This window comes from Somniosus microcephalus, chromosome 19, assembly GCF_052327205.1.
Source record: "Somniosus microcephalus isolate GS21.2 chromosome 19, FLI_Smic_1.0, whole genome shotgun sequence".
In the NCBI taxonomy this organism is placed as follows: Eukaryota; Metazoa; Chordata; class Chondrichthyes; order Squaliformes; family Somniosidae; genus Somniosus; species Somniosus microcephalus.
Genome location: NC_141005.1, coordinates 60,153,799 through 60,180,533, shown reverse-complemented (window position 1 = coordinate 60,180,533; position 26,735 = coordinate 60,153,799). Strand labels below are relative to the sequence as shown.

The 26,735-nt window shown below is 48.2% G+C and overlaps 1 protein-coding gene across 2 annotated transcripts in view; it reads right to left on the bottom strand.

Moving 5' to 3' along the window:
* LOC147104508 (solute carrier family 2, facilitated glucose transporter member 11-like) overlaps positions 1–26,735 on the bottom strand; it is a 76,886-nt gene that overhangs the window by 23,069 nt on the left and 27,082 nt on the right. For both annotated transcript variants that reach the window (XM_085961867.1, XM_085961866.1), the window contains exons 7-9: positions 25,766–25,953; positions 20,619–20,729; positions 11,611–11,712 (exon numbers count right to left, since the gene is read on the bottom strand). In XM_085961867.1, coding sequence (XP_085817993.1) covers positions 11,611–11,712; positions 20,619–20,729; positions 25,766–25,953 — 401 coding nt within the window. The remainder of the gene's footprint in view (positions 1–11,610; positions 11,713–20,618; positions 20,730–25,765; positions 25,954–26,735) is intronic.

The following is a 26,735-nucleotide window of genomic DNA, read 5'->3' as shown; positions in this document are numbered from 1 at the left end:
TGGAGCCTGTCCCAATGGAACAGCTCCCTCTTTCCCCAGTACTGGTGCCAGTGCCCCATGAACCAAAACCCCACTCTTTGAGCCACGCATTTAAACCTCTAATCTGTTTGTCCCATGCCAATTTGAGCGCGGCTCAGGTAACAATCCAGAGATTATTACCTTTGAGGTTCTGCTTTTTAATTTGGATCCTAGCTTCTCAAACTCCCTCAGCAGAACCTCATTCCTAGTTCTACCTATGTCGTTGGTTCCTACGTGGACCACAACAACTGGTTCCTCCCCCTCCCACTCCAAGTTCTTCTCCAGCGAGGAGATGTATTTAACCCTGGCACCGGGCAGGCAACACAACCTTCGGAACTCTCAGTCACGGCTGCAGAGAACAGTATCTATCCCCATGACTATACTGTCCCCTACCACAACTACATTCCCTTTCACTTCCCCCACTTGAATGGCCTCCTGCACCATGATGCCATGGCCAGCCTGCTCATCCATCCTACAGGCTTTTCCTGAGAATTACTGAGGGAGTGCTGCAATTATCACTCTTGGTACAACAATCCAAGAGTCCATTGAGATAGATTTTGAACTTGCCGCCCGGGTGTTAAACTGGCGTTGTGGATTGGCCACCTATTATTATAAATCTTTACCATCCTTTGAGTAAAGGTCTTTTTAACCCAAGTACCCAACAAATTGATTAGGCCCTCTGATTGGACTCATGAACTCACTCTCCTACTGACCGGCAATAAATAGAAAGAAAGACTTGCATTTATATCACGCCTTTCAGTAATAGTGTGGAGGACGAATTCATGGAATGTGTGCAAGACAATTTTCTAGATCAGTATGTTGAGGAACTAACTAGGGACCAGGCTATTTTAGATCTAGTATTGTGCAATGAGAAAGGGTTAATTAACAACCTTGTAGTAAAGGGACCTTTAGGGAAGAGTGACCATAATATGATAGAATTTTATATTGAGTTTGAAAGTGATTTAGTTAAATCCGAATCTAGGGTCTTAAATCTAATCAAAACAAACTACGTATTTATGAGGGGCGAGTTCGCTAAGGTAGATTGGGAAACTACATTAAAAGGTATGATGGTAGAGAAGCAATGGCTAGCATTTAAAGAATTAATACATAATTTACAACCAATATACATTCCTTTAAGGCAAAAAAACCCCACAGGAAAAGTGGTCCAACCGTGGCTAACAAAAGAAGTTAAAGATAGTATTAGATCAAAGGAAGAGGCTTATAATGTTGCCAAAAGGAGTAGTAAGCCTCAGGATTAGGAGGATTTTAGAATTCAGCAAAGGGGGACCAAGATACTGATAAAGAAAGGGAAAATAGAATGAGAGTAAGCTAGCGAGAGACGTAAAACAGACTGTAAAAGCTTCTATTGGTATGTAAAAAGGAAAAGATTAGCGAAAGTAAATGTGGGTCCCTTATAGGCGGGAGTCCGGAATGAAAGGCGTTTGAATGCCGCCCTGCCAGCCCGGAAATAGTGAAGAACAAGGGTCTAGCGAGAATGAGGAACTGAAAGAAATTAGTTTTAGCAAAAAAATAGTACTGGAGAAATGAATGGGACTGAAAGCCAATAAATCCCCTGGACCTGATGGCCTACATACTAGGGTTTTGAAAGAGGTGGCTATAGAGATAGTGGATGCATTGGTTGTCATTTTCCAAAATTCCATAGATTCTAGAATGGCTCCCACGGATTTGAAGGTAGCAAATATAACCCCACTATTTAAGAAAGGAGGGAGAGAGAAAATGGGGAACTACAGACAAGTTAGCCTGACATCAGTAGCAGGGAAAATTCTAGAATCTATTATTAAGAACGTGGTAACAGGGCACTTAGAAAATAATAATAGGATTGGGAAGAGTCTGCTTGGGCCTCAGCTACTCACAATATACATCAATTATTTGGATGAGGGGATCAAATCTAATATATCCAAGTTTGCTGATGATACAAAGCTGGGTGGGAATGTAAGTTGTGAGGAGGATGCAAAGAGGCTGCAAGAGGAGACAAGCTAACTGAGTGGGCAAGAACATGGCAAATGGAATATGATGTGGAGAAATGTGAAGTTATCCACTTTGTTCGGAAAAATAGAAAAGCAGAGTATTTTTTAAATGGTGAGAGATTGGGAAATGTTGGTGTTCAGAGGGACCTGGGTGTACACGAATCACTGAAAGTTAACATGCAGGTACAGCAAGCAATTAGGAAAGCAAATGGTATGTTAGCCTTTATTACAAGAGGATTTGAGTATAAGAGTAAAAACGTCTTACTGCAATTATATAGGGCCCTGGTGAGACCACACCTGAAGTAATGTGTACAGTTTTGGTCTCCTTACCTAAGGAAGGATATACTTGCCATAGAGGGAGTGCAACGAAGGTTCACCAGACTGATTCCTGGGATGGCGGGATTGTCATATGAGGAGAGATTGAGTGGACTAGGCCTATATTCCCTCAAATTTAGAAGAATGAGAGGCGATCTCATTGAAACATACAAAATTCTTACAGGGCTTAACAGGGTAGATGCAGGGAGGATGTTTCACCTGGCTGGGGAGTCTAGAACCAGGGGTCACAGTCTCAGGATAAGGGGTCAGTCATTTAGGACTGAGATGAGGAGAAATTTCTTCACTCAGGGGCTGGTGAATTTTTGGAATTCTCTACCCCAGAGGGCTGTGGAGGCTCAGTTGTTGAGTATGTTCAAAGCAGGGATCGATAGATTTTTGGATATTAAGGGAATCAAGCGATATGGGGATCGTGCAGGAAAGTGAAGTTGAGGTAGAAGATCAGTCAGGATCTTATTGAATGGCGGAGCAGGCTCGAGGGGCCAAATGGCCTACTCCTGCTCCTATTTCTTATGTTCTTTCATGAACTCAGGTTGTCCCAAAGTGCTTTACAGCCAATGAAGTACTTTTGAAGTGTAGTCACTATTGTAATGTAGAAATAACCAACATTACACCCCTTCAACTTCCAGGCAATGTGTCTAGGCTCACTTTTGAGCACCTCCTTCTCTGTCACTTAGTTCTGCATAGACAACTACCACTGACTCCTTTCTAGCTCTCTCCACTGGTCCCTCTCCTCCACATTTGAAATCTTGGCATCTGGGACACTAATTACTGACTTATTGGCCCAGAAATTCGGGTCTCCACGGGTGAGTACGCACAGGGTACTCACCCGTAAGCCCAATGGAAGTGCCGGTTTCCTGCATGCACTGCGCATGCGCGGGAAACCGGCACTTCCGTTCCCCTGAAAGAAGGGGTTCAGAGTTCAAACGCGTGGAGAGGCTGCACGTGCGCATCGAACTTACGTTTTTTTACAGGTTTTCCCGGGAGGATAAGTCTGCAGAAGTTACACATTTAAAAAGCAGGCGTAAGGCCTGCTTTTTACAAGGTAAGTGGTGAATTAATAAAAATTAAAACATTTTTTCCACAGGTTTATTATTTTTAAATACTTTAAAGCAAGGTAAGTTTATTTTTAGCCCCGTTAGAAAATAAAATTATTTTTTTCAAAAATTTAAATTATTGTTTAAAATAGTTATTTCATGTAATTTATAATTTATTTTAAAAATGTGATTTAAAAAAAAAATGTATTTGAAGATTTAGTGCTGTTTTGGGGCCGTAGTATTTATAAGTTTTGACAGCTCTTCCTGTCAATCTTATGAATGGAGCATTCCCTGCTCCGATTGGCTCCCCATGGCCCACGTGATCCCAGGGGACGCATCAAACTAACTGCGCCCTGGGTTACGCAAGCACTGCGCGCCGGCAGCTGGAGCAAGCCCAGGATCGGAATTCCACGGGGGCCCACAGCACAACGGCCGGCGCGCAAAGTAAGTGCAGGTCGGGGGCTTACACCCGCGGGAAGCCCCCGACCCGAATTTCTGGGCCAATTACTTTATCCTTGCCGCAAAAGGAAGTGTCTGTGAATCTCACCATTGAATCCTCCAGCACCACAGCCCCCCTTTTCTTCCACACTGCTCTTGTGCTTGTTCTGACAGTAGTCAGATTCCTTTTCACGTCCTCCTTTTCCTCTGTATCTTTCCCCAGTGGTGTCCTATTTGTTATTTTCACTTCCTGTGCAGCTCCTCTATTCTAACAAGGTTACTTACTACCCTTCACTGCTGCTCTCTTTTGTCAGTGGCCTGGGCTTTACGGGGCCTGTGATGACGTATGCAGAGCGTACGCCGTCGTAAGTGCCCCGCAAGTTCTGGGTTTCCGTATGCGATGTGCATGCAGAAAAACCCGGAACTTACGATCTGTCAAGTTTCTCCTCGAGAGATCGTACCCATCTGCTGGAAATTCACTTTTGCTAGCGCAGAGTTGGACCCAATTACTGCCCAGCGAATACCCACCAAACCCTAATGCCTGGTTAAAATAAATGTTAAAATAATTTTTTTTTAATGATTTCAACATTCACTTACATTTAAAATTAGTTTAGGTTATTTTTGTTCCGTTTAAAAATGGTTAAATTTATTTTTCAACAAATTTAATTTTTATTTTAAATGTTTAATTAAAGGGTATTTTAATTAATTTTGAACCTGTGATCATTTATTTTTATTTAAGTGGTGTGAAATCTATTATGCTCATGGGGATTCCGTACGTAAATGGAATTCCCATCTTCTTCTTAGGTAGTCCCTCTGAACCGAGGATGACTTGCTTCCACACTAAAAATGAGTTCTCAGGTGACTGCTGAGTCCAATGCGGGACCTACATTCTCTGTCACAGGTGGGGCAGACGGTAGTTGAAGGGGCGGGTGGGTGGGGTGCTTGGGTTGACGTGCGCTGTTTGTGCTTGGCTTCCACTTGCTCCCGGTGAAGAGACTTGAGGTGTTCACCGCCTTCCCGGATGCTTCTCCTCCACTTTGTGCGGTCTTGGGCCAGGGATTCCCAGGTGTCGGTGGAGGCTTTGAGGGTGTCCTTGAAGCGTTTCCTCTGCTCACCTGTGTTAAGTCTGTGTGTTATATTGCGAATTACTACACAGACCACAAGAGTAAACTTTAACAGGACTTTACTATTCGAAGGTCAGGGCGGAACTGCCCAATAAATCATTACACAGCACTTATATACCGGTGTGGTCACCGCCAGTATTACAGTATACAGCAGCCAAGATAAAGTAGTGCAACCCTTAAAATAGTTCTCTTAAAGGTGGACGGTTACATACAATAGTTCTCTTAAAGGTGGAACGGTTACATACACTACAATCCTCCCTTTTTAGCTTACAATATACCTATTCCCCATTAAACATAACATCATAACATATATATCTAACTTCATGTAAAAACAGTTCACAGATTCAGTCTCTGCAGGAAACAGTTCACAGATTCAGCCTCTGCGGGAAACAGTTCACAGATTCAGTCTCTGCGGAGGCGCCTCCTGCACTTCCTGACTCGGTCCGGATAACACCTCGGTGGTGTAGTAGTTCTCGGTGGTGTAGTAGGTTCACGTTGCTGGGGTGACTCATCCAATAGTCCTTCACTGGACTTAACAGCTTGAACTTTCGTAACTTCCGAACCAGCCTTGCTGACTTCTAAAGGCTCGAGTACCTTGGGAAATTTTCCTACTTCCAGACTGATTTGGCTCAGTTCAGAGGGACCATGTGCGTGACCTGGAAGGGGTGATAATGGTTCAGATGAGTCATCATCTTCATCATCATGGGACAACTCACATGAATATACTAGATTGCTGTCCTCCTCAGTATCTACGTCCTCCAAATGGTTTATTATTTCTATTTTTGGAGCTTCAACTGTGAGTGTGGCTGCGGTCTGTGCATTACTTGATTTGCAGCTATATTCACCAGAGTCTTTGGGAGTGAGATTTGTAATGGTAAGTTCTATCACATTCTTATTTTGTTTAAATTTGTAACGGTCAGAAGATTCGATTAAGCTCTGGTCTTTGTACCATCTGACCATCTTGGGAGTAAGTGTAAACTCACAGCTCAAAGTAGCAGAATGCTTCTCTTCCACTGTAATGTTCTGTAGTTCTTTGACTACCTTTGACGGAGGCTCTTTAATAGTCAGCCTTGCCTCAGATTTTGATTTCCCTGCAATAAATTGCAGCAAGCCGGTCATCTTACAAGTTGTTTTTTTCAGAGTGAGACGATGAATAGTGCCATGATGCTCAATGTCCACATCTTCAGAAGCCTGAAGAATTTCACCATTTAGTATCCATTTTGGAGACTTCACGTCAGCAACTGAAAACTCACACTCAAAAATGGCATCACTTGGCTCTGACACTTCCACATCACATATGGGTTTAATGATGGCAATTGATTGCTCTTCTACATATAACTTTGCTGTGCTTTGGTCATCTATGGCGTCGCACATGTAGTTGCCTTCATCTTCAAAAGCGACATTATTAATAACGAGCTTCCTGTACACATCTTCACTCATAATCTCATATTTATTACTGGGATGAATCTCTTTGTCTTTGTAATACCACTTGACAGCAGCATTTGACCTGGAAACCTTGCATTCGAAAATGACACGATGTTGCTCCATGTTAATCTTCTCTCTCAAGGGTTTCACAATTTTAACTGGCAATTCTTTAATTCGAAGCAAAGCTCTGGAAGTAGCGCCTTCAGCAACAAACTTGATCTCTGCAGCATCTTCAGTTTTTGCCTCCGCCCCCAATTCCCTTAGTGGCTTATTACTGCTGACACTGCTCACAAAAGGGTGTTCTTTCTTCTTAGCTTTCAACTGATCGATGAATTTGACATATTCCCTTTCTTGCTCAGCTTTGATTCGTTTGGCCTCCTCGCGCAGACGGTTTGTGTGTTCCTGCTCCATTTTCTCAATCAGCTGCTTCAGCTGTCTTTCCAGATTCTCCCACTCTGTGTCAAAGAACTTTTTCTTTGCATTCATCTCTTGCTCAAAACGGTGAATCATTTGTTCCAATTGCTGTTGTAGTTTGAAATTGAGTTGAGTTCGAGCCCGGTGTTCCTCAGAAATGTGCATGTCTGTAGACTGGACAGACTCAGAATTCTCTGTCAAACTATGTTGTTGTTGTTCAGTGGGAATCTGTTCTGATACTTTGTTCTCTTCTGAAGCATTTATGCACTCCTTCGTTTTTCCATCATTAGTCTGCAAGTCCATTTTAGACTTGTCTTTTGCACATGGGCTGGTCTTACCATCGTCAGTTCCAGAGTCTGAGCTGATTGTCTTCACCGAGTTCTCACTCTCTGCTTTGTCCCTGTCACTGTTGCATATGCCCTCATCCAATATTCTGGACAATCGTGCAGGTTTGACATTTTTCTTTCCGGCATCTACCGTTATTGCTTTTAGGGAGTGCCAGTCCATATTTATTTTCCTGATCCACTCCCGTCCCAGAAGTGGTGGACCTCCCTCAGGTAGTACATATAAGTCCATTCCTTGGTGTTCTTTGCCCTTGTGTCTCACCTTGACTTTTATCTTTCCGATGGGGTATACTCTTTGCCCCGTGTATGTTTGCAATACTATCTTCGTATCCCGTAGGGGAATATGTGTGAATAACTTTTTGTAATCTTGTTTATTCATGACCGTCAACGCCGATCCGGTGTCCAAGTCCATCTTCACGTGGACTCCTGCTATCTGCAGTGTGACCCAGATAGTTTGTCGGTCAGCTTCCTTACTCACATTGTGAATTCTCAGACTACCCAGTTCCTTGCTGTTGGAGTCTGAATCCGAATTCTGTTCATCCGAACTCTTCTCAGCCACCTTGTGTACCTTGCTGCACTTTTCCTGCGGTGACTTTTTTTTGTTGCTGGTCTTCTTTCCTAACCGGCATACTTTAGCTATGTGACCAAGCTTGCCACATTTTCTACATTCCTGGTTTTTAAACCAGCATTGGTTCTGATCGTGTGTTGTATTCCCACAACGATAACATTTCGTTGTACCCGAAGCCATTTGATCCACACTGAGTACCGCTGCCTTCAGCTGCATTTCCGCAGTGCCTCTCGCTGCGGCTTCGTGCGATGCTGCAATAAGGACAGCCTTATCAAGTGTAAGATCGTTCTCTTCGAGCAGTCGCTTTTGTGTTCCTTCCTTCGACAACCCACACACGAACTTGTCTCTCAGTGCCTCTGTCAGATTTTCCCCAAACTGACAGTATTTCGCTAGTCTACGCAGTTCAACCAAGTACTCCGCGTTGCTTTCCTCTTTCAGTTGCGTTCTCGCATAAAATTTAAACCGTTCCGCTAACATCAGCGGTGTGGGGTTCAAATGATCCTTCAGGACAGCAACAATATTAGCGAAAGTCTGATCCGCCGGTTTAGCTGGTGATAGAAGATGCTTCAATAGCCCGTATGTCTTCGCACCCATTGAGTTTAGTAAGGTTAGTGCTTTATCATTTGATATTTTATTTGCCTTACAATATATCTCTATGCGTTCTACATACGTGGCCCAATCTTCCACATCGGGATTGAAATCGTTGATGTTACCACGCTTAGACATCTTCGCAATCTTTTTGAGAAACAACAACGAATTTTTTTTTCTTTAACTTTTTTCAAAAATGGCAGTTTCCCGCGCTTGTCTTCTTCCCTGCCTACTTTCAAAATGGCGGTTTCCCGCGCTTGTCTTCTTCCCCGCCTACTTTCAAAATGGTGGTTTCCCGCTCTTGTCTTCTTCCCCGCCTCCGAAAATGGCGGTTTCCCGCGCTCGCTCGGTCTCGTTCTCCCTCGCTCGCTCGGTCTCCCTCGCTCTCCCGCTCGCTCGGGCTCTGTCTCTCCCACTCGCTCGGGCTCTGTCTCTCCCTCAGCGGTTTTCAATCGTGCCTCCCAGTCCTTCTCGCAGTCCGGTCCTTTCCCCCCCCCGGCTGCGGCTGAGTTCTCCGCGTTTTTTTAAATTTTTTTATTATTACCTCCCGCGCCTTACGATCCCGGTCGCAGCGCCTCGCGGCCTCGGTAGCTGCCCGGCCTTTTTCACCGGTCGCGGTCGAGCTGTCTCTCGACGCTGTTGTGTCTCCCAGCCCGCTTGTAGCCCGGTCTCTCACACCGGGTGCGTTCCCGCTTGTAGCCCGGTCTCTCACACCGGCTGCGTTCCCGCTTGTAGCCCGGTCTCTCACACCGGCTGCGTTTGCCTGCACCGCGGCTTCCGTGCCCTACGCTGCCCCAGTCTCAGCGCCTCTGGCCCCGACTTCTGTCCGGCTTCTTTCCCCGGCCGTGGTCGAGTTCTCCGCCCTTATATCCTCCGGTTTTTTTTATTTTTCTCCCCTACTCACAGTCAACGTGGCTGACTTGCTTCTCGTCGCTGATCGGCTCACTCACTGCCGTGATAGAAGGGACGATCACTGCCTGTTGCTGATGGAAGGCTTCGTGTCAGAATTCTTCCTTCTTCCTTTGCTCTGCAGACTCGAGTCTTCTCTCAGCAGAATGACGAGGGCGGATGCCTCTTCTCGACGCCCGTTAAACTGCCTTGGATGTATCTCTGCCGCAGGGTAAGATCGAACTCGTCGCCACTGTTAAGTCTGTGTGTTATATTGCGAATTACTACACAGACCACAAGAGTAAACTTTAACAGGACTTTACTATTCGAAGGTCAGGGCGGAACTGCCCAATAAATCATTACACAGCACTTATATACCGGTGTGGTCACCGCCGGTATTACAGTATACAGCAGCCAAGATAAAGTAGTGCAACCCTTAAAATAGTTCTCTTAAAGGTGGACGGTTACATACAATAGTTCTCTTAAAGGTGGAACGGTTACATACACTACAACCTGGGGCTCTCTTGCCGTGTCGGAGCTCAGAGTAGAGCGCTTGTTTTGGGAGTCTCGTATTGGGCATGTGGACGATGTGGCCTGTCCATCGGAGCTAATCGAGCGTGGTCAAAGCTTTGATGCTGGGGATGTTGGCCTGAGCGAGAACACTGACATTGGTGCGCCTATCCTGCCAATGGATTTGCAGAATCTTGCGGAGACGGCGTTGGTGGTACCTCTCCAGTGCTTTGAGGTGCCTGCTGTACATGATCCATGTCTCTGAAGCATACAGGAGGGCGGGTATCACTACTGCTCTGTAGACCATGATAATTCCCGTAAGCATAATAGGAATCCCCCTTTGTCATTGGTTGACCTGGCCCACGTGATCCCAGGGACGCTTGCGAACCACATGCGTCCCTGGGATGCATGGGCCTTTATGCAGGCATATGCCTGCAGACCCAGGACCGCAAGAGCTGAAGCTCTGGAGACAGCAGATAAGTACAGAGTTTTCTTGCGGTTCGGAGATGTACGCGGGTGGCAAGTATCCGACTGCAATTTCCAGGCCAATATATTTATCCATTACTGCTTTCCCAATAAGTTCCTTTTTTTTGCCTCTTGCCCAGACTAAGCTGTTTCTCCTTCCTTGCCTTATACCTGCTCCATATTGTATATGAACTTATCCTCCATGAACCTGCATCATTAACCAATCTTTGCAAGCACTTCTACCCTAGTATCTAATTCTACTGTCCTTTCCTTCATCTCCATGAGTAGCAAACAACATTAACACAGCACTCTGTCTGAACACCTCTGCTGTGGACAATGTACGTATACACACAAACTACTGCTCTCACACCCATCTTTTCGTTATACTCTTTAAAATCTCTTCAAAAGATTGAAGCAAGATGCCACACAGTTTAATCATCTTTAAACAACCAAATCTACAACTTGTTTACAACTTAACTTAATATTCTTTCACCAACCTTTATTGTCCTATACTTTTAATCAATATAAACCAGAAAAAAAATCCCATGTCCAAACTACATTGTGAGGTAAAAATAGAAAATGATGGGCTGAAGTTCCTCGGCTGTTCTGGTCAACGCCCACTATAACTCTGGCAGGAGTCCACCAAAATCCCAGCAAACTCCGACAGGACCTGGATATTCTGGGACCTGGCCTTGCGAGGGGGCACTTCTGCAGGGCCTTGTAAGGAGTGAAGCCTCGGCCTGCCCCTTATGAGGCCGATGACATGCTGCGGGCAGGACCGGGGGGGGGATTCCCATGGCTGGGAGTTCTCACAGCCTGGGTCTGGGATATGCCACATCGTGGATCATCAACCAGTATATCCAGAAGGAAGAGATGTGCTGGCATCGTGGATGGTGGAAGTGGGGTCCACACTGGGGTTTGGGATTAGGATTGGGATGTGATCTGGACCCCCAAAAAAGGGGTCATTTTTGTAGTTCCTCCCTTGGCAAGAGGGTGGCGAGGGAAGAGTAGCATGTTTCTGGGACCCCCCACCCCAACATCCTCACCCTGGCGCAGCCAACAACTCCCCATTTTGTGGCCTCCCGGGGTAGGGGTGTGTCTGAGATGCAGCTGTTGTGACGCACGTGCACGATGATCCCATGTTATTTGGGTGCCCTCCACATCACCCCACATGGGCGTGATTCCAGTGTAAGTGAGTGTATTGTGGCCCGTGGAATATCTGCCTCTACAATTTCAGCAGGAAATTAGGACAACTCTCTGCTACCCCATACTCTCAAAAATATTACTCCCCCCCCCACCATTGAAAGTCCCGACACGAATGTTGCTTCCACAATCTTGAAAAGTTTACAATGAGCACCGTACACAAGGGCGATAGATGTACGTGTTCCTGGAAGTGGGAATCACATTCTGAAAATGCACTTATTCCAACCTGACTCCTTTTTTAACTGTGAGAAAGAGGCTGCGACTCACCTGGAGAGTCAATGAGATGGTGAACAATATTCCACAAACAACCATCAAACTGTAACCTCCCACAAGCAGCATTCTGCGCCCAATCCGCTCAATAAATAGGTTCTGATGGAGAAAATGACTGTTAGAACATGTCAATTAATCACATCTCCTTCTACACCCTATCCCAGTGAAAGCAATAAACATTCCTGGGTCTGCTGTGGCACACTGCAAATCTGTCTGAAACTCCTACACTGTCCAGACAATAGCAGAGCACATAGCTCGGCATAAACCAAACCTCATGCTACAGGTCAGCCCTGATTCTGAAGCTTAGTGAGATTTACAATTTTATTTGATCTTCAGCCGGTCCAGTCTGGGTGATCTACTCAACATTAAATTACATCCCGCCTCCAACTCATTGGCTGACACAGTGGTGTCAACAGACACTCTGCAGGTTGTGTGTTATCCTGTATGTACCTAGTGTAAGAATATAGATATATTTTTACATTATTCTAATACAGAACAAAGACAGACAGCTAATGTAGACAGAATTGGTTTAAAATGTGTGCTCACAAATCCCATTTTTCCGCTCAATGACACTGATAACATTGGAGAAGGGTGAATTTAAAGGCCAGAGACATTGTAGTATGAGGATAGGCACATATAGATTATCAAATAAATAAGCTAGTTGGCATTAATGATATAATATGGAGCTAAAAGGGTTGTTAGGTTAAAACACATATAGGCTTTTAAAAAAACAGGCTTTTGATCACAGCAGGGGGAGTGCTAACAAAGAAAATTCCTGCGTATAAGTGAAGGAATCAGTTCCTTTTACTATAGCGATTACAAGAGCTAAGAAGTCAAAGACTTGTACAAAAAGGCTGTAATTCAGGAAGAGCAAAGATAGGAAGCAATGGTACAATGTAACTGGACATAAGGCCTACCCAGAATTGTCCAGTAATCTGTTCAAAGTATCTAAGGGTCATAAAACACCCTATAAAGTTGAATCAATCAAGAACTACACAATGAAAGAAAATGGTATAAAAAGAGATACAAATTGTTTCACTCAGTAGGAACTTTTGACTACCTTCAAGGTAAGGTAACATGTACAGGCTTGGATAAGCCACGCTCATGACTGCTGCGAGGTTCTCTACATGTAGGTTTTTGACGTAAGGCTAATGGCCTAGAAATTCAGTCTGGCCACTTTTGGGGCGGTAAAGTCGGGCGGTCGCTAAAGTTAGCGCCCGCCGGAAGTGTGTAGGCCACTTCGCCGAAATTCAGTAGATTTGGCCAAGAGTTTGGGCGAGCGCTGAAACTGGCGTTGCACTGCTATCTTCAGGCGCTAAGCCGGCGATGCGGACTGATAACGCCGAGGCCGGGCGCAGCGCAGGTGCGGTCATGTTTTGATTGACAGCAGACACCCTGACGCCGGCCAGCTCTTAAAGGGGGAAGGGTCGACTTTGACTGCTGCCACGCCCTGCATAGTGGAGCCCTGCAGCTAGGCCTCAACACTGCTGGTGGACCCAAATAGCGCCTGAAGCCATGGAGAAGGCCCGTGAACAAGCGCAGCGCTTCTCCCAGCATGCTTTGAGGGTGCTGGTTAATGGTGTGGAAAAGAAAAGAGAGATCTTGTGCCCGGACAGTGGCAAGAAGGCTCCCAGGAGGCAGTACAGGAGAGCCTGGAAGAAAATCGCCCACAGGGTGTCATCCACCAGCGATGTCCCCAGGAGTGCGGACCAATGCCGCAAGAAGTACAACGACCTCACTCGGATGGTGAAGGTGAGTACCCTTTCCAGTGTCCTCCTCATCCTTGCATGTGCACCTCACATTATGGGCAAAGGGACCTCAAAGGCCTAATGGCCAGCCCTCCTCCCACAGCTATGGCACTGGCATGATCATCAATAGCACTTTCTGCACTTAACACACTGGCCAAGCTATTCGACCATGGGAGGCAGTGCACACAGCAACAGGGCACCACACTGGCCAAGCTATTCGACCATGGGAGGCAGTGCACACAGCAACAGGGCACCACACTGGCCAAGCTATTCGACCATGGGAGGCAGTGCACACAGCAACAGGGCACCACACTGTACTTAGAGGCCGTCCTTTCTCTTGCAGGCCAAGCTGGCACGGAATTTGAGGAGCCAGTCTGCCACCGGGGGAGGCCGTCCCCAGTACCAGGCGCTCAGTGAGCTGGAGGAGAGCGTGGCTCGACTCATGCGTGGCCGGGTGACTGGCACTGTTGCCATTGGAGATGCGGACCCTGTACTGGGACCCACTGGTAAGGACATGACCGGTTGGACCTCTCTCGTTGCCCTTGCGCTTCAGATCTACATCCTTTCCCACTGTCCGACCAATGCGCATAATGCCACCACTCATGCCTCCCTCGCTGACGCCCTGTCCTCACTCTAAAGCTACTCTTGTGCCTTCCTGCTTTCAGCTGGTGAGGAGGAGGTGGTCCCTGAAGCTCAGAGTGCCAGGCCCTTGGAGGAGGAGGACGACGAGGACCAGGAGGAAGGCGGCACATCGGGGGAACCCTCATCCGCGCCAGGGGATGGCAATGGAGGGGAGACGTCTGGCCTGGAGGAGAGGCAGGGGGAAGTGTTGCAGGGGGGTGTAGCTCCTGGGCCCAGTGGGGTCGAGGCACGCGGGAAGGGTCGGGCAGCACGGCGGCCTTCTCCCCAGAGGGGGGAAGTGTTGCAGGGGAGGGCAGTTCCTGGGCCCAGTGGGGTCGAGGCACGCGGGAAGGGTCGGGCAGCTCGGCGGCCTTCTCCCCAGAGGGAGAGTCCGCCCTCCAGTCCGGAGACGGTCCTCGCCCAGGAGGTGCGCCTCCTTGATGAGATGTCCGCGGCGTCGGAGCGGCGCCACAAGGAGTTCATGGGGGTTGTGGGACAGTTGCCTCAGGCCATTGAGTCCCTGGCTCATAGTGTGGTCGCTTTCGGGGAATCACAGGCCAGGGGGGTCGAGCAACTCGCGGCAGCACACGACAGGGGTGTCCAGCAACTCGCGGCAGCGCAGGACAGGGGTGTCCAGCAACTCGCGGCAGCGCAGGACAGGGGTGTCCAGCAACTCGCGGCAGTGCAGGACGCGAGTCGCGAGTCCACGAGTGGTGCCGTCCAGACACTGGCAGATCTGATGCGGGCACATACCAGGGCAGTTCGGGCACTCACTTCTGCCACACTCGCTGTGGCACAGAAGCATCGCCAGGGCACCCGCCGCCCTGCTGCAGCACAGCGGTCTGGCCTCCACCAGATTGCTGCGCTTGCTGCACTGCCAGCCCGGCCGAGTGCCAGTGTCTCTGGCGAACAGCGCACGCCTGGCATCAGCCAGCTTGCCCCCATTGGTGCAGCCGACACTGCCACTCCCCCAGCCAAGGTGCAACGAGCTGCTGCTGAGACTGATGCTGGCCAGCCACAGCTGCAGCAGTCAGCAGCCGGCCCCTCCCAGGCCGGGCCTCGTCTAGGCCGACCCCCAAGGGCATCTGCCGTCATGCATTGTGGCCCTCATGAGCCTTCCCCCAGCCTTGCCACACCCACAGGGCCCAGGTTGAGGCGGAGCAGCAGGTCGGGCAGGGGCCGGAGAAGCCTGCATAAGGACTCGCCCTCTCGGCACACCCAGTAGAGTGTGGTGATAGCGGTTTTTTTTATATGGGGGTGTTTGTGTTCTTGGGGGGGCTTATTTTGGTAAGGCCGAAGATGAAGGCATTTTTTGTTTTTATGGGGGTGTTTGTGTTGTGGAGGGGGGGGCTTATTTTTGTAAGGCCGATGATGAAGGCCAATTGGATGGGCAAGTTTTGTTATTCCTCCCCAGGTTGTGGGAGTGACAGATGTTTTTGACTGTTTTTTGGGGGTCTCGTCTGTTTTTCTGTTTCATGTGGGAAGGGCCCTGAGTTTGTAAAATAAAGCTTTTTATTTATTCAGCATGTCCAGGTGTCATGTTTCAAGTGGTTGTTGCGTTAACCGGCTGAGGGCTTGCGGAGCGGCTGCATTCAGGTCCGTTCATTGCCACAGGCCATTCCCTGACAGGGGGCCTAGAAGTGTCGTTCAATAAGCCGCCGGCAGACGGCCCTTGGACCTTGTGGCTCCCTCTTGGGCTGGTACTCCTCCTCCTCCTCCTCCTCATGGTCCTCCTGCTCGTCCTCCTGAGGTGGTGGTGCAACGTCAGGTGGCAGTGCCTGAGTCCTGCGGATAGCCAGGTTGTGCAGCATGCAGCATACGACGACGAACTGGGAGACTCTATCCGGCGAATACTGTAGAGATCCGCCGGAACAATCCAGGCAGCGGAACCGTTGCTTGAGGACGCCAATCGTTTGCTCTATGATGTTCCTTGTGGCTTGATGGCTTTCGTTGTATGCCTCCTCCGCTGGGGTCCTGGGCGCGCGGAGCAGGGTCATGAGCCATGTACACAAAGGGTAGCCCTTGTCCCCAATAAGCCATCCCCTTGGTGGAGGCTGTGCCTCGAACATGTCAGCCACAGTAGTCTGGCGCAGGATAAATGCATCGTGGCTGCTTCCTGGAAAGCGGGCATTGACAGCTAGGATGCGCTGCCTGTGGTCACACACCAGCTGTACATTGAGGGAATGGTAGCCCTTCCGGTTGCAGTAATCCTCGGCATTGTCGATAGGTGCCCGCATAGCCACATGCGTGCAGTCAATGGCGCCCTGCACCATGGGGAAGTCCGCGATCCTGCCAAATCCGACTGCACGCTGTTCCTGCCTCTCTAGAGTCATGGGGAAGGAGATGAATTGGTGTCTCCTCGCGAAAAGTGCATCGGTGACCTGCCGGATGCAGCGATGCGCGGCGAACTGGGAGATGTTCGCTATGTCCCCAGCAGCGGCTTGGAAGGAGCCGCTTGCATAAAAGTTCAGAGCCACCGTGACCTTCACTTCCACCGAGAGAGACGTCCTGCACATCAGCTGTGGACGCAGATCTCTGTGAAGCAGCTGGCAGATCTCTGCAACCACCTCCCTTCTGAAGCGCAGCCTCTTAACACAATGCGCCGCAGTCATGGTGAGATAGGACACCTGCTGCCGGTATTGCCTGAGTGGGTAAGGCCTACGTTGCCGACGCCTGATGGCCCCTCTGCGTCTCGGCATGGCTGGCCTTCTCACATAGCGTCTGCGAGCCCTTCGCACATAATGCTGCAACTGAGGGTTGGAACCCCATACAGCCCCCATAATAAACTTGCAAACAGTGAAATCACAATGATTCAAATGTCAAAGCTCTGGCCAGAAGCCAAAAATACCTCTCCTATGTTGTCCCAAATCAGTAAGCTCTGTTCCTTGGTCTCTGTCCAGAAATACAAAGCAGTAAAGTCATTGCAGCAAAATGGCTGGGCTTTATAGGTCAGTGTAAGTGCCCTTTAATTAGCGCTCCCCGAGGCCCACAGGGCCTCTGTTGCGTTCCACTTCACAGTTCTTAACAGCGCCACGCCCACATTGGGCGGGCGCCACTGAATTTCCGGTTTGGGGCGCACAAACAGCGTTGCACGACGAAATGACGTCATAAGCTGCGCGCGCAGCTGAGCGGGCACAAACACTTTGCGCCGGCGCTAAATGTCTACTGAATTTGGGCGTAGGCGCAGATCGGCCTGCGCCCGGGCGCTAAGTGCCTAGCGCTGGAAATATACCCCTCTTATGGCGTTAACGGCTGGCGAACGCAACTGAATTTCTAGGCCAATGTGTACTGCTCGGTATGAAGCCTTAAGATGAATGTTTTGAAACAATAATAAATGAAGTTAATTGTCAGACATGTCCCTGCCACAAACTCCGTTCCCTAGCCACTGACTCCGTTCCTCTCCCTAACATCAGTCTGAAGCTGAACCACACTGTTTGCAAACTTGGTGTCATATTTGACCCTGAAATGAGCTCCCGACCACATATCTGTGGCATAACTAAGACCGCCTATTTCCACCTCTGTAACATTGCCCGTCTCCGCCCTTGCCTCAGTTCACCCGCTGTCGAAACCCTCATCCATGCCTTTGTTACCTCTAGACTTGACTATTCCAACGCACTATTGACTGGCCTCCCACGTTCTACCCTATGTAAAGTTCAGGTCATCCAAAACTCAGCTGCCAGTGTCCTAACTCGCACCAAGTCCCGTTCACCCATCACCCCTGTGCTCGCTGACCTACATTGGCTCCCAATTAAGCATTGCCTCGATTTTAAAATTCTCATCCTTGTTTTCAAATACCTCCATGCCCTCGCCCCTCCCTATCTCTGTAATCTCCTCCAGCCCTAAAACCCCCCAAAATATCTGCGCTCCTCTAATTCTGGCCTCTTGAGCATCCCTGATTATAATCGCTCAACCATTGGTGGCTGTACCTTCTGTTGCCTAGGCCCAAAGCTCTGGAATTCCCTGCCTAAACCTCTCTACCTCTCTTTCCTCCTTTAAGAAGCTCCTTAAAACCTTTTTTGACCAAGCTTTTGGTCATCTATCCTAATTTCTCCTTATGTGGCTCGGTGTTGAATTTTTTGTCTTATAATACTCCTGTGAAGCACTTTGGAACGTTTTACTACGTTAAAGTTAAGTTTTTGTTGTTCTTGTTGACACATTACTGTCTCTAGCTTTATGAATCTGTTAAAAGGACGAGGAAGGAATTATCCAACACCCAGGTTGTGTATTCTGTATGTACCTAGACTGTGCGTTATACCGTATGTATCCAGCCTGTGCATTATCTTTCAGATAACATCCTTCAGCCTGTGCATAACATGCTTTAGGTTGTGCATTATCCTTTTGACACTGAGAAGGGGAGGGTGACTGAATAATTTTAAGTTGTTACTAGATACACTGACTGATCATGAGCCAAAAAGAAAGATGGTGAGACAGTCTGACACTGGAGCAGTCCTGCTCTCCTGCAATTCATGAGTGAAGAGAAGGGAGTTAGGATTAAATAAATGAATAATAACCAAGTAAACATCTATATCTATATATATATAAAACGGTTGGTCCGTCTGTCTTTCTGTCTTTCTGTTTGTCTTTCTGTCTGTTTGTCTTTCTGTCTGTCCGGCTATACAATCAAAAGTTATAGAGCGTACCTACACATATGTTATATCAAAAGAAAGCTTATCATTAGGGGACTCCAATAGGCATATTTACTTTTTGGTCAGATAAAAATTGTTCGGACAGTATACAAAAAAGTTTCAAAAAACGGCAACATTCCGCTCATTAGCGTTGAGTGACGTGATGGTTGACCAATTGTACAGGGGATTAACCTGATGGTTGACCAATTGGTGCGTCACGGGGGGGGGCGTTTCATTGCATGGGTGGGCGGGCCTAATCCTTCTGAGCTGAGGTGAGTGGCCGCCATCTTGATTCCTAACTATTGATTTCTTTTTCCCACTTTCTGCGTGTAAATATAGATTTCCAGCAAAAAAAAAGTTGCTTTTAAAAGAAAAAAAAATCCTTTTGCAAAGGGGACTCGGGCTTTCCCCCCCTTGGCAGTGGATGAGCTGCCTGCAGGCCTCAGGCCTCGAAGCCTCGGCCTCTCCTCGCCAGCCATGCCCGAGCTAGGCACCACCCGTCCCGCGATCACCGCCATCTTGGTAAAGGCTGGCGGCGCGGGACTGAGCCGAGCATAGCCATCGCCGCCATCTTAGTAAAGGCTGGCGGGGCGGGAGTCAGCGCGCGCGTCAACGTCGGCGTTGGCCCGGAGCGCGACCTCAGCTAAGGTGAGTCCAGCCGGGCCTCACGCACTAGGCCGCGCACCGGCCGGCCCTGAGGCACTGATCCGCAGGCTTCGGCTCACCGCGTCCGGGCTCTCAGGAAAGGCAGACAGAGAGGGGGAGGGAGGGACAGAGAGGAAATCAGGGAGAGACGGGGAAGGGAGAGGAGAGGGGGAGGGAGAGGAGAGGAGGGGGGGAGGGAGAGGAGAGGAGAGGGGGGAGGGAGAGGAGAGGGGGGAGGAGGGAGGGAGAGGAGAGGGTGGGAGGGAGAGGAGAGGAGGGGGGAGGGAGAGGAGAGGAGGGGGGAGGGAGAGGAGAGGGGGGGAGGGAGAGGAGAGGGGGGAGGGAGAGGGGGAGGGAGGAAGGGGGAGGACAGGGGCAGGGAGGGAGAGGAGAGGGGCAGGGAGGGAGAGGAGAGGGGAGGGAGGGAGAGAGAGTAAAGCAGGGAGAGACAGGGGCAGGGAGAGAGAGAGGGTGAGGGAGGGAAAGAGTGAGGGGGTGGGACAGGGAGGGAGAGCTCGCCTTCTTCCTTCCTTCCTTTGCAGGGGTCGATCGGGCCAGGCCTGAGGCGTTCCTTCCCCACCTCTCTCTCCAGGCTAATCCGGAACTAAATCCAGCAGTCTCTCTCTCTCTCTTCCGCCCCCCCGTCTCTCTCTTCTCCCCCCATCTCTCTCTTCTCCCCCCGTCTCTCTCTTCTCCCCCCAGTCTCTCTCTTCTCCCCCCAGTCTCTCTCTTCTCCCCCCAGTCTCTCTCTCTCTCTCTCTCTTCCACCCCCCCGTCTCTCTCTTCCCCCCCACCTCTCTCTTCTCCCCCCTTCCCCCCCGTCTCTCTCTTCTCCGCCCCCCGGCTCTCTCTTCACCCCCCAGTCTCTCTCTCTTCTCCCCCCAGTCTCTCCCTCTCTCTCACTCCCCTGTCTCTCTCTTTCTCTTCCCCCCAGTCTCTCTCTCTCTCTCTCTCTTCCCCCCCAGTCTCTCTCTCTCTCTCTTCCCCCCAGTCTCTCTCTCTCTCGCTCTTCCCCCGTCTCTCTCTCTCTCTTCCCCCCAGTCTCTCTCTCTTTCTCTCTCTTCCCCCCAGTCTCTCTCTCTTTCTCTCTCTTCCCCCCAGTCTCTCTCTCTTTCTCTCTCTTCCCCCCAGTCTCTCTCTCTTTCTCTCTCTTCCCCCCAGTCTCTCTCTCTTTCTCTCTCTTCCCCCCAGTCTCTCTCTCCCCCCCAGTCTCTCTCTTCTCCCCGCAGTCTCTCTCTCTCTCTCTTCCAACAACAACATGCCCTCAAAAAACCCTCAGCACCGCCGGGCACTCCAGCTAGTAACAAATAAATCACTACAGAAATTGTTTCACGGTGAAACAAAGGAGAATTAAAACAGTACGTACACTTGTTAATGAGGTGGTGAACTCACAGCACCCAGTTGCAATAGTGGCATACTGGATCTTTTCATTGGGAATTCCTGCAGCACGAAACACATATACAGCATAGGAATATGTCTGGTGGGGAAAAAAGGCATTAAACTCTGAGTCCAACAACATACACAGGGTCTGTTAATACACTGGGCATGCAGTATATATAATACTTATACAATTCGGAGTCTAACTAGAATCTACACAAGTGTCTGTTAATCCACTGGAACATTATTTTAATCTATATAAGAGTTTATATCAGATTACATAGGATATACGGCACAGAAACAGGCCATTCGGCCCAACCAGTCCATGCCGGTGTTTATGCTCCACTCGAGCCTCCTCCCGTCTTTCCTCATCTAAATATATCAGCATAACCCTCTATTCCCTTCTCCCTCATGTGCTTGTCTAGCCTCCCCTTAAATGCATCTATACTATTCTCTTCAACTATTCCCTGTGGTAGCGAGTTCCACATTCTCACCACTCTTTGGGTAAACAAGTTTCTTCTGAATTCCCTATCGGATTTCCTGGTGACTATCTTCTATTGATGGCCTCTAGTTATGCTGTTCCCCAAAAGTGGAAACATTCTCTCTGTATCCACTCTATCAAAACCTTTCATAATTTTAAAGACCTCTATTAGGTCACCCCTCAGCCGTCTTTTTTCAAGAGAAAAGAGGCCCAGCCTGTTCATCCTTTCCTGATATGTATACCTTTCCTGATATGTATACCCTCGCATTTCTGGTATCATCTTTGTAAATCTTCTCTGCACCCTCTCCAGTGACTCTATATCCTTTTTATAATATGGAGACCAGAACTGTACCCAGTACTCTAAGTGTGGTGTAACCAAGGTTCGATACAGGTTTAGCATAACTTCCCTACTTTTCAATTCTATACCTCTAGAAATAAACCCAAGTGCTTGGTTTCCTTGGCAACAGCACCTCATCTAACGATTAGGCACTTTACAGCCTTCCGGACTCAATATCGAGTTCAACAATTTCACATCATAACCTCGGCCCCTATTACATTTTTACTTATATTTTTTATCCACACCTTTGTTTTGGCCTTCCCCCCCTTTCTTTTTTTTTCTCTCTCCCACATGGCAGCTGTCTCCCATTCTGCCAGCGCATTTCACACCTAATCTAGAGCCGCCTTTTGTCTCCACTAGTCCTATCACCATTGGCCTTGCTAACCTGTGTCGCAACTTTTAGTGATTTGTGTATTTGTACTCAGAGATCCCTTTGTTGCTCTTATTGAAGGCCTTTTGAAGATCCAGATAAATTACATCTACTGCATTGCCATTACTGCAGTACCTTAGATTGAAAGAAGAAGCTTATAATGTTGCGAAGAATAATAGTAAGCCTGAGGATTGGGAAAGCTTCAGAAACCAGCAAAGGATGACCAAAAAATTGATAACAAGTGAAAAAATAGAATGAGAGAAAATGAACAAGAAATATGAAAAACAGACTGCAAGAGCTTCCAATAGTATGTACAAAGGAAGAGAGTAGCAAAAGTAAATGTTGGTCCCTTAGAACCTGAGACAGGAGAAATTATTATGGGGAATAAGGAAATGGCAGAAACGTTAAACAAATATTTTGTATCTGTCTTCACAGTAGAAGACACAAAAAGCATACCAAAAATGTTGGGGAACCAAGGGTCTAACGAGGGAGAGGAACTTAATGTAATTAATTTAAGTAGAGAAAAAGTACTAGAGAAACTAATGGTTCTAAAAGCCGACAAATCCCCTGGACCTGACGGCCTACATCCTCGGGTTCTAAGAGAGGCGGCTGAAGAGATAGTGGATGCATTGGTTTTGATCTTCCAAAATTCCCTAGATTCTAGAACGGTCCCAGCGGATTGGAAGATAGCAAATGTACCACCGCTATTCAAGAAAAGAGGAAGAGAGAAAATAGGGAACTACAGACCAATTAGCCTGACATCAGTCCTCGGGAAAATGCTGGAATCCATTGTTAAGGAAATAGTATCAGGGCACTGAGAAAATCATAACATGATTAGGCACAGTTTGCATGGTTTATGAAAGGGAAATCGTGTTTAACAAATTTATTAGAGTTTTTTGAGGATGTAACTAGCTGGGTAGATAAAGGGGAACCAGTGGATGTACTATATTTGGATTTCCAAAAGGCATTCGATAAGGTGCCACATAAAAGGTTATCACACAAGATAAGGTCTCATGGGGTTGGGGGTAATATAGTAGCTTGGATTGAGGATTGGTTAACGGACAGAAAACAGAGAGTAGGGATAAACGGGTCTTTTTCAGGTTGGCAGGTTGTTACTAGTGGGGTGCCGCAAGGATCAGTGCTGGGGCCTCAGCTATTTATAATCTATATTAATGACCTAGATGAAAGGACCGAGTGTAATGTATCCAAGTAGGCTGACGATACAAAGCTAGGTGGAACAGTAAGCAAGGGCCTAGAAATTCAGTGGGCTGCACCACCAGTTAGCGCCTAAAGAGGGCACTCAGTGGCTTTAGCGTCACTGGCCGTGCCTCCCGCGATATTTAACTGGGGCGCTAATGGTGGCGTTAGCCTGTTGCGTTGCGCCACCACCGATGACGTCATCGGTGTGCGCAGCGCCCCGCTACCGCCCCGATCACAATATTTGGCAGCGACCGCCTCTGTAGCGCCGTTCGCAAATGGCGCCCGGTTCACGGGGCCTACCTGTGACGGCAGTGGCGCAAATTAAGGTGGAGGTGCGGGGCGGACGTTTTTTTCAGCAGCCGCCTGCCAGCACTTCCGTCCCCGGCCTCCTGATCGCCCCCCGTGGCATTGCCGGCTGTTTTCCGAGAGCCCAGCACTTTTCCTCGGTGCCGGGCTCTTTTGCCGGCACTCGCGATCTCTGATCGCGCTGGTGCAGGCCCCTCCCCCTTAAGAATGGGAGGAAGGCCTGCAGTACCGCAGCGCGCCGTGCCGCAGCGTGTGGCGCTGCGGCATGTTGCGTTGCGATATTCAGTTTCAGCGCCCTAAGAGGGACGCGGAGCGCCTCGAGCCTCGCCCCGTGTCCCTCTTAGGGCGCTCAAGCTGAATTTCCGGCGGTCGCTAATGCTCCAAACGCTGCGCTAAATCCGGCGCCCAGGCGAGCTTGGCGCCTCGTTTGCGGCTCCACCCAATTTCTCCCCCAAAGAGTCGGCAAAGGGATATAGATAGACTAAGTGCGCGGGCAGTAAGGTGACAGATGGAGTATAATGTAAGGAAATGTGAGGTTATTCACTTTGGTAGGAAGAATAGAAAAACAATATTTTTTAAATGGTGAGAAATTTTTAAATGCTGGTGTTCAGAGAGATTTGAGTGTCCTCGTGCAAGAAACGAGAAAGCTAGCATGCAGGTACAGAAAGCAATAAGGAAGGCAAATGACATGTTGGCCTTTATTGCAATGGGGTTGGAGTGTAACAGTAAGGAAGTCTTGCTAAAATTGTACAGGGCCTTGGTGAGACCACACCTGGAGTGCTGTGCACAGCTTTGGTCCCCTTATCTAAGGAAGGATATACTTGCCTTGGAGGCGGTGCAACAAAGGTTCACTACTTTGATTCCTGGGATGAGAGGGCTGTCCTATGATGAGAGATTGTGTAGAATGGGCCTATACTCTCTGGAGTTTAGAAGAATGAGAGGTGATCTCATTGAAACATACAAGATTCTGAAGGGGATTGACAGGGTAGATGCTGAGAGGTTGTTTCCCCTGGCTGGAGAGTCTAGACCTAGGGGGCATAGTCTCAGGATAAGGGGTAGGCCATTTAAGACTGAGATGAGGAGGAATTTCTTCACTCAGAGGGTTGGGAATCTTTGGAATTCTCTGCCCCAGAGGGCTGTGCATGCTGAGTCTTTGAGTATATTCAAGGCTGAGATAGATAGATTTTTGGACTCTAGGGGAATCAAGGGATATGGAGATCGGGCGGGAAAGTGGAGTTGAGGTCGATGATCAGCCATGATCTTATTGAATGGCAGCGCAGGCTCGAGGGGCCATATGGCATACTCCTGCTCCTATTTCTCATGTTCTTATATATTCAATTAGTGGACATCCCGTGGCATTGCTCACAGTGCGACTTAATGAACTTAAAGCCAGTTCACAGATGCTGCTCAGGTACACAGCAGTAAGAGGTGGCAGGAAGCTGTAAGGGGGGTAAAGACATGAACATTTGGAACAGGGAGGACTTTTATAGATAGATTGTTTTACAGACAGTGTCTGCTGTCACATGACTTGCAATGTGTTATACAATATGCATGAGGGGGGTCTAGTATTTCCTGCTATCCTGTGTGCAGCACCTGGCTGTTAGCCTGTCCACACTGCTCGACTGGTTTTGTGCCTATTGATGGCCACAAGGCTAAAAGCACAACACAACCTTTCAGCTACCAGCTTAAGATCGCCAAAGTGAGGGCCGAGTCACCGTGTACTCTGTTTGTTAGATGCTCAGTTTCTTGCACGGGTATAATTCAAGTTAAACCATAATAAACTATGGAGTTACACACACCATCAGATGAAACTGAAGCTATTAAGAGGCTGAGGGTTGCCCATTTTTGGGTGGGTTGGGGGGGCGGTGGGGTGGGAAAGAGACGATACTATTTTGGACTCCACAGGAAGCACCTGGTTGAGTTTAACATTTGATGCAACTTTTAATGTTTAATGCCTTTGTTGCTACAGGGTTATAGCTTATGAAACCCAGGCAGAGAGGACCTGCGGGAAGGAAGGAGGAGGACAGTAGGAGTATGTTTGTGTGTGTGTGCTAGATCGATGTAGCAGAGCCTGGTTTCCAATCGTCTTGGATCCCCTTGCCATTGGGCCAAGACCTTGCTCTGTCAAGCCCGTGTGGTAGCTGGTGTGCAACGGCCACCCCACGTTAAAAGAATTCACGCACAGGCATCTTCCACCCTTTAAAATGAAGTTCGGGACCTGGAACGTCAGGACCCTCATGGACAACCCCAACAGTGACAGAGACTGTAGGTCCCGCATTGGACTCATCAGTCACCTGAGAAGTCATTTTTAGTGTGGAAGCAAGTCCTCCTCGGTTCTGAGGGACTGCCTAAGAAGAAGAGACTCTGCTCAAAGTTTACACCAGTGGGGTTTATTCTTAATTTTTAGGAGCTAGGTTTCCAGTGGATCTCAGCCCTACTTACGGCGTCGTTCCCACATAACTGCATGGCACTGCCCAGCACGACAGTGATGATCAGCTGCCGTTGGACGGAGCGGTCTCGGAACAGGTCCCACAGTCTCTTTGCCCTTTGACCTTTGAGCGCAGTTTGCTCCTCCAACATTTCATCTATTTCAGCGGTGAGGTCGACCTCCCCACGTAATCTCCTTAACGCTGTGGAAATGGAAAGGTCGATGATATTGGTAACCAGAAGGCCAATCAGAACTTATTAATCCTTGCCCCACCAACTCTGGAAGTTGTCTGTCTTATTGTATCCTCTTCAGACGTTCCAGTCAGATAGCCTCTCTTTGAAGGCCACAGATCAACCGCAAAAGGATTTGAAAAGAAGCAGGTTGATGAGACAAATATCTGGAGCTAAGCAGGATTTACATAACTGTATGTTCAATTCATAAAACTGCCAACCAGAGGCAATCTGAACAATCACACAACACACTTGTATTTGAATTGAGTGACTTGTTGCCTCCCTCAAGCAAAGCTGCCCAGCAAGCAACTGAGCTATTGTTGCAACATTGTGTTAATTGGATTAAACTGGGTTATGATTTCTGTGAGTAAAGCTGTTTTTTAGTAACTCCTCCATAGAATTAAACAAGCCGATACCAAGCTCAATATTAGATAAAAATACTTCAGTTTTCTTACAGTCCCCATAAGCTGATTTTTTCCCTTTTTTTTTGATAGCACCAGCAGATATCCCATGGTGTTGCTCACACAGATTTGTAGGTTATACCACGGCAAGAGGGATGGGAAAGAATTTGGAAAGAAATCTACAAGAGATGCATTCTGAGAATGAAGTGAAGGATTTTTTTGACAGATTTCTGGAAAACAAGTAGCATCTTCCTTACCCATTGCAGGTGGATAATTAAAGAAATAAAGTTGTTCCCTTCAGAAACCATAGTTATAAAAATAAATAAATCTCTGCAAATATGATGAGGAAAGCA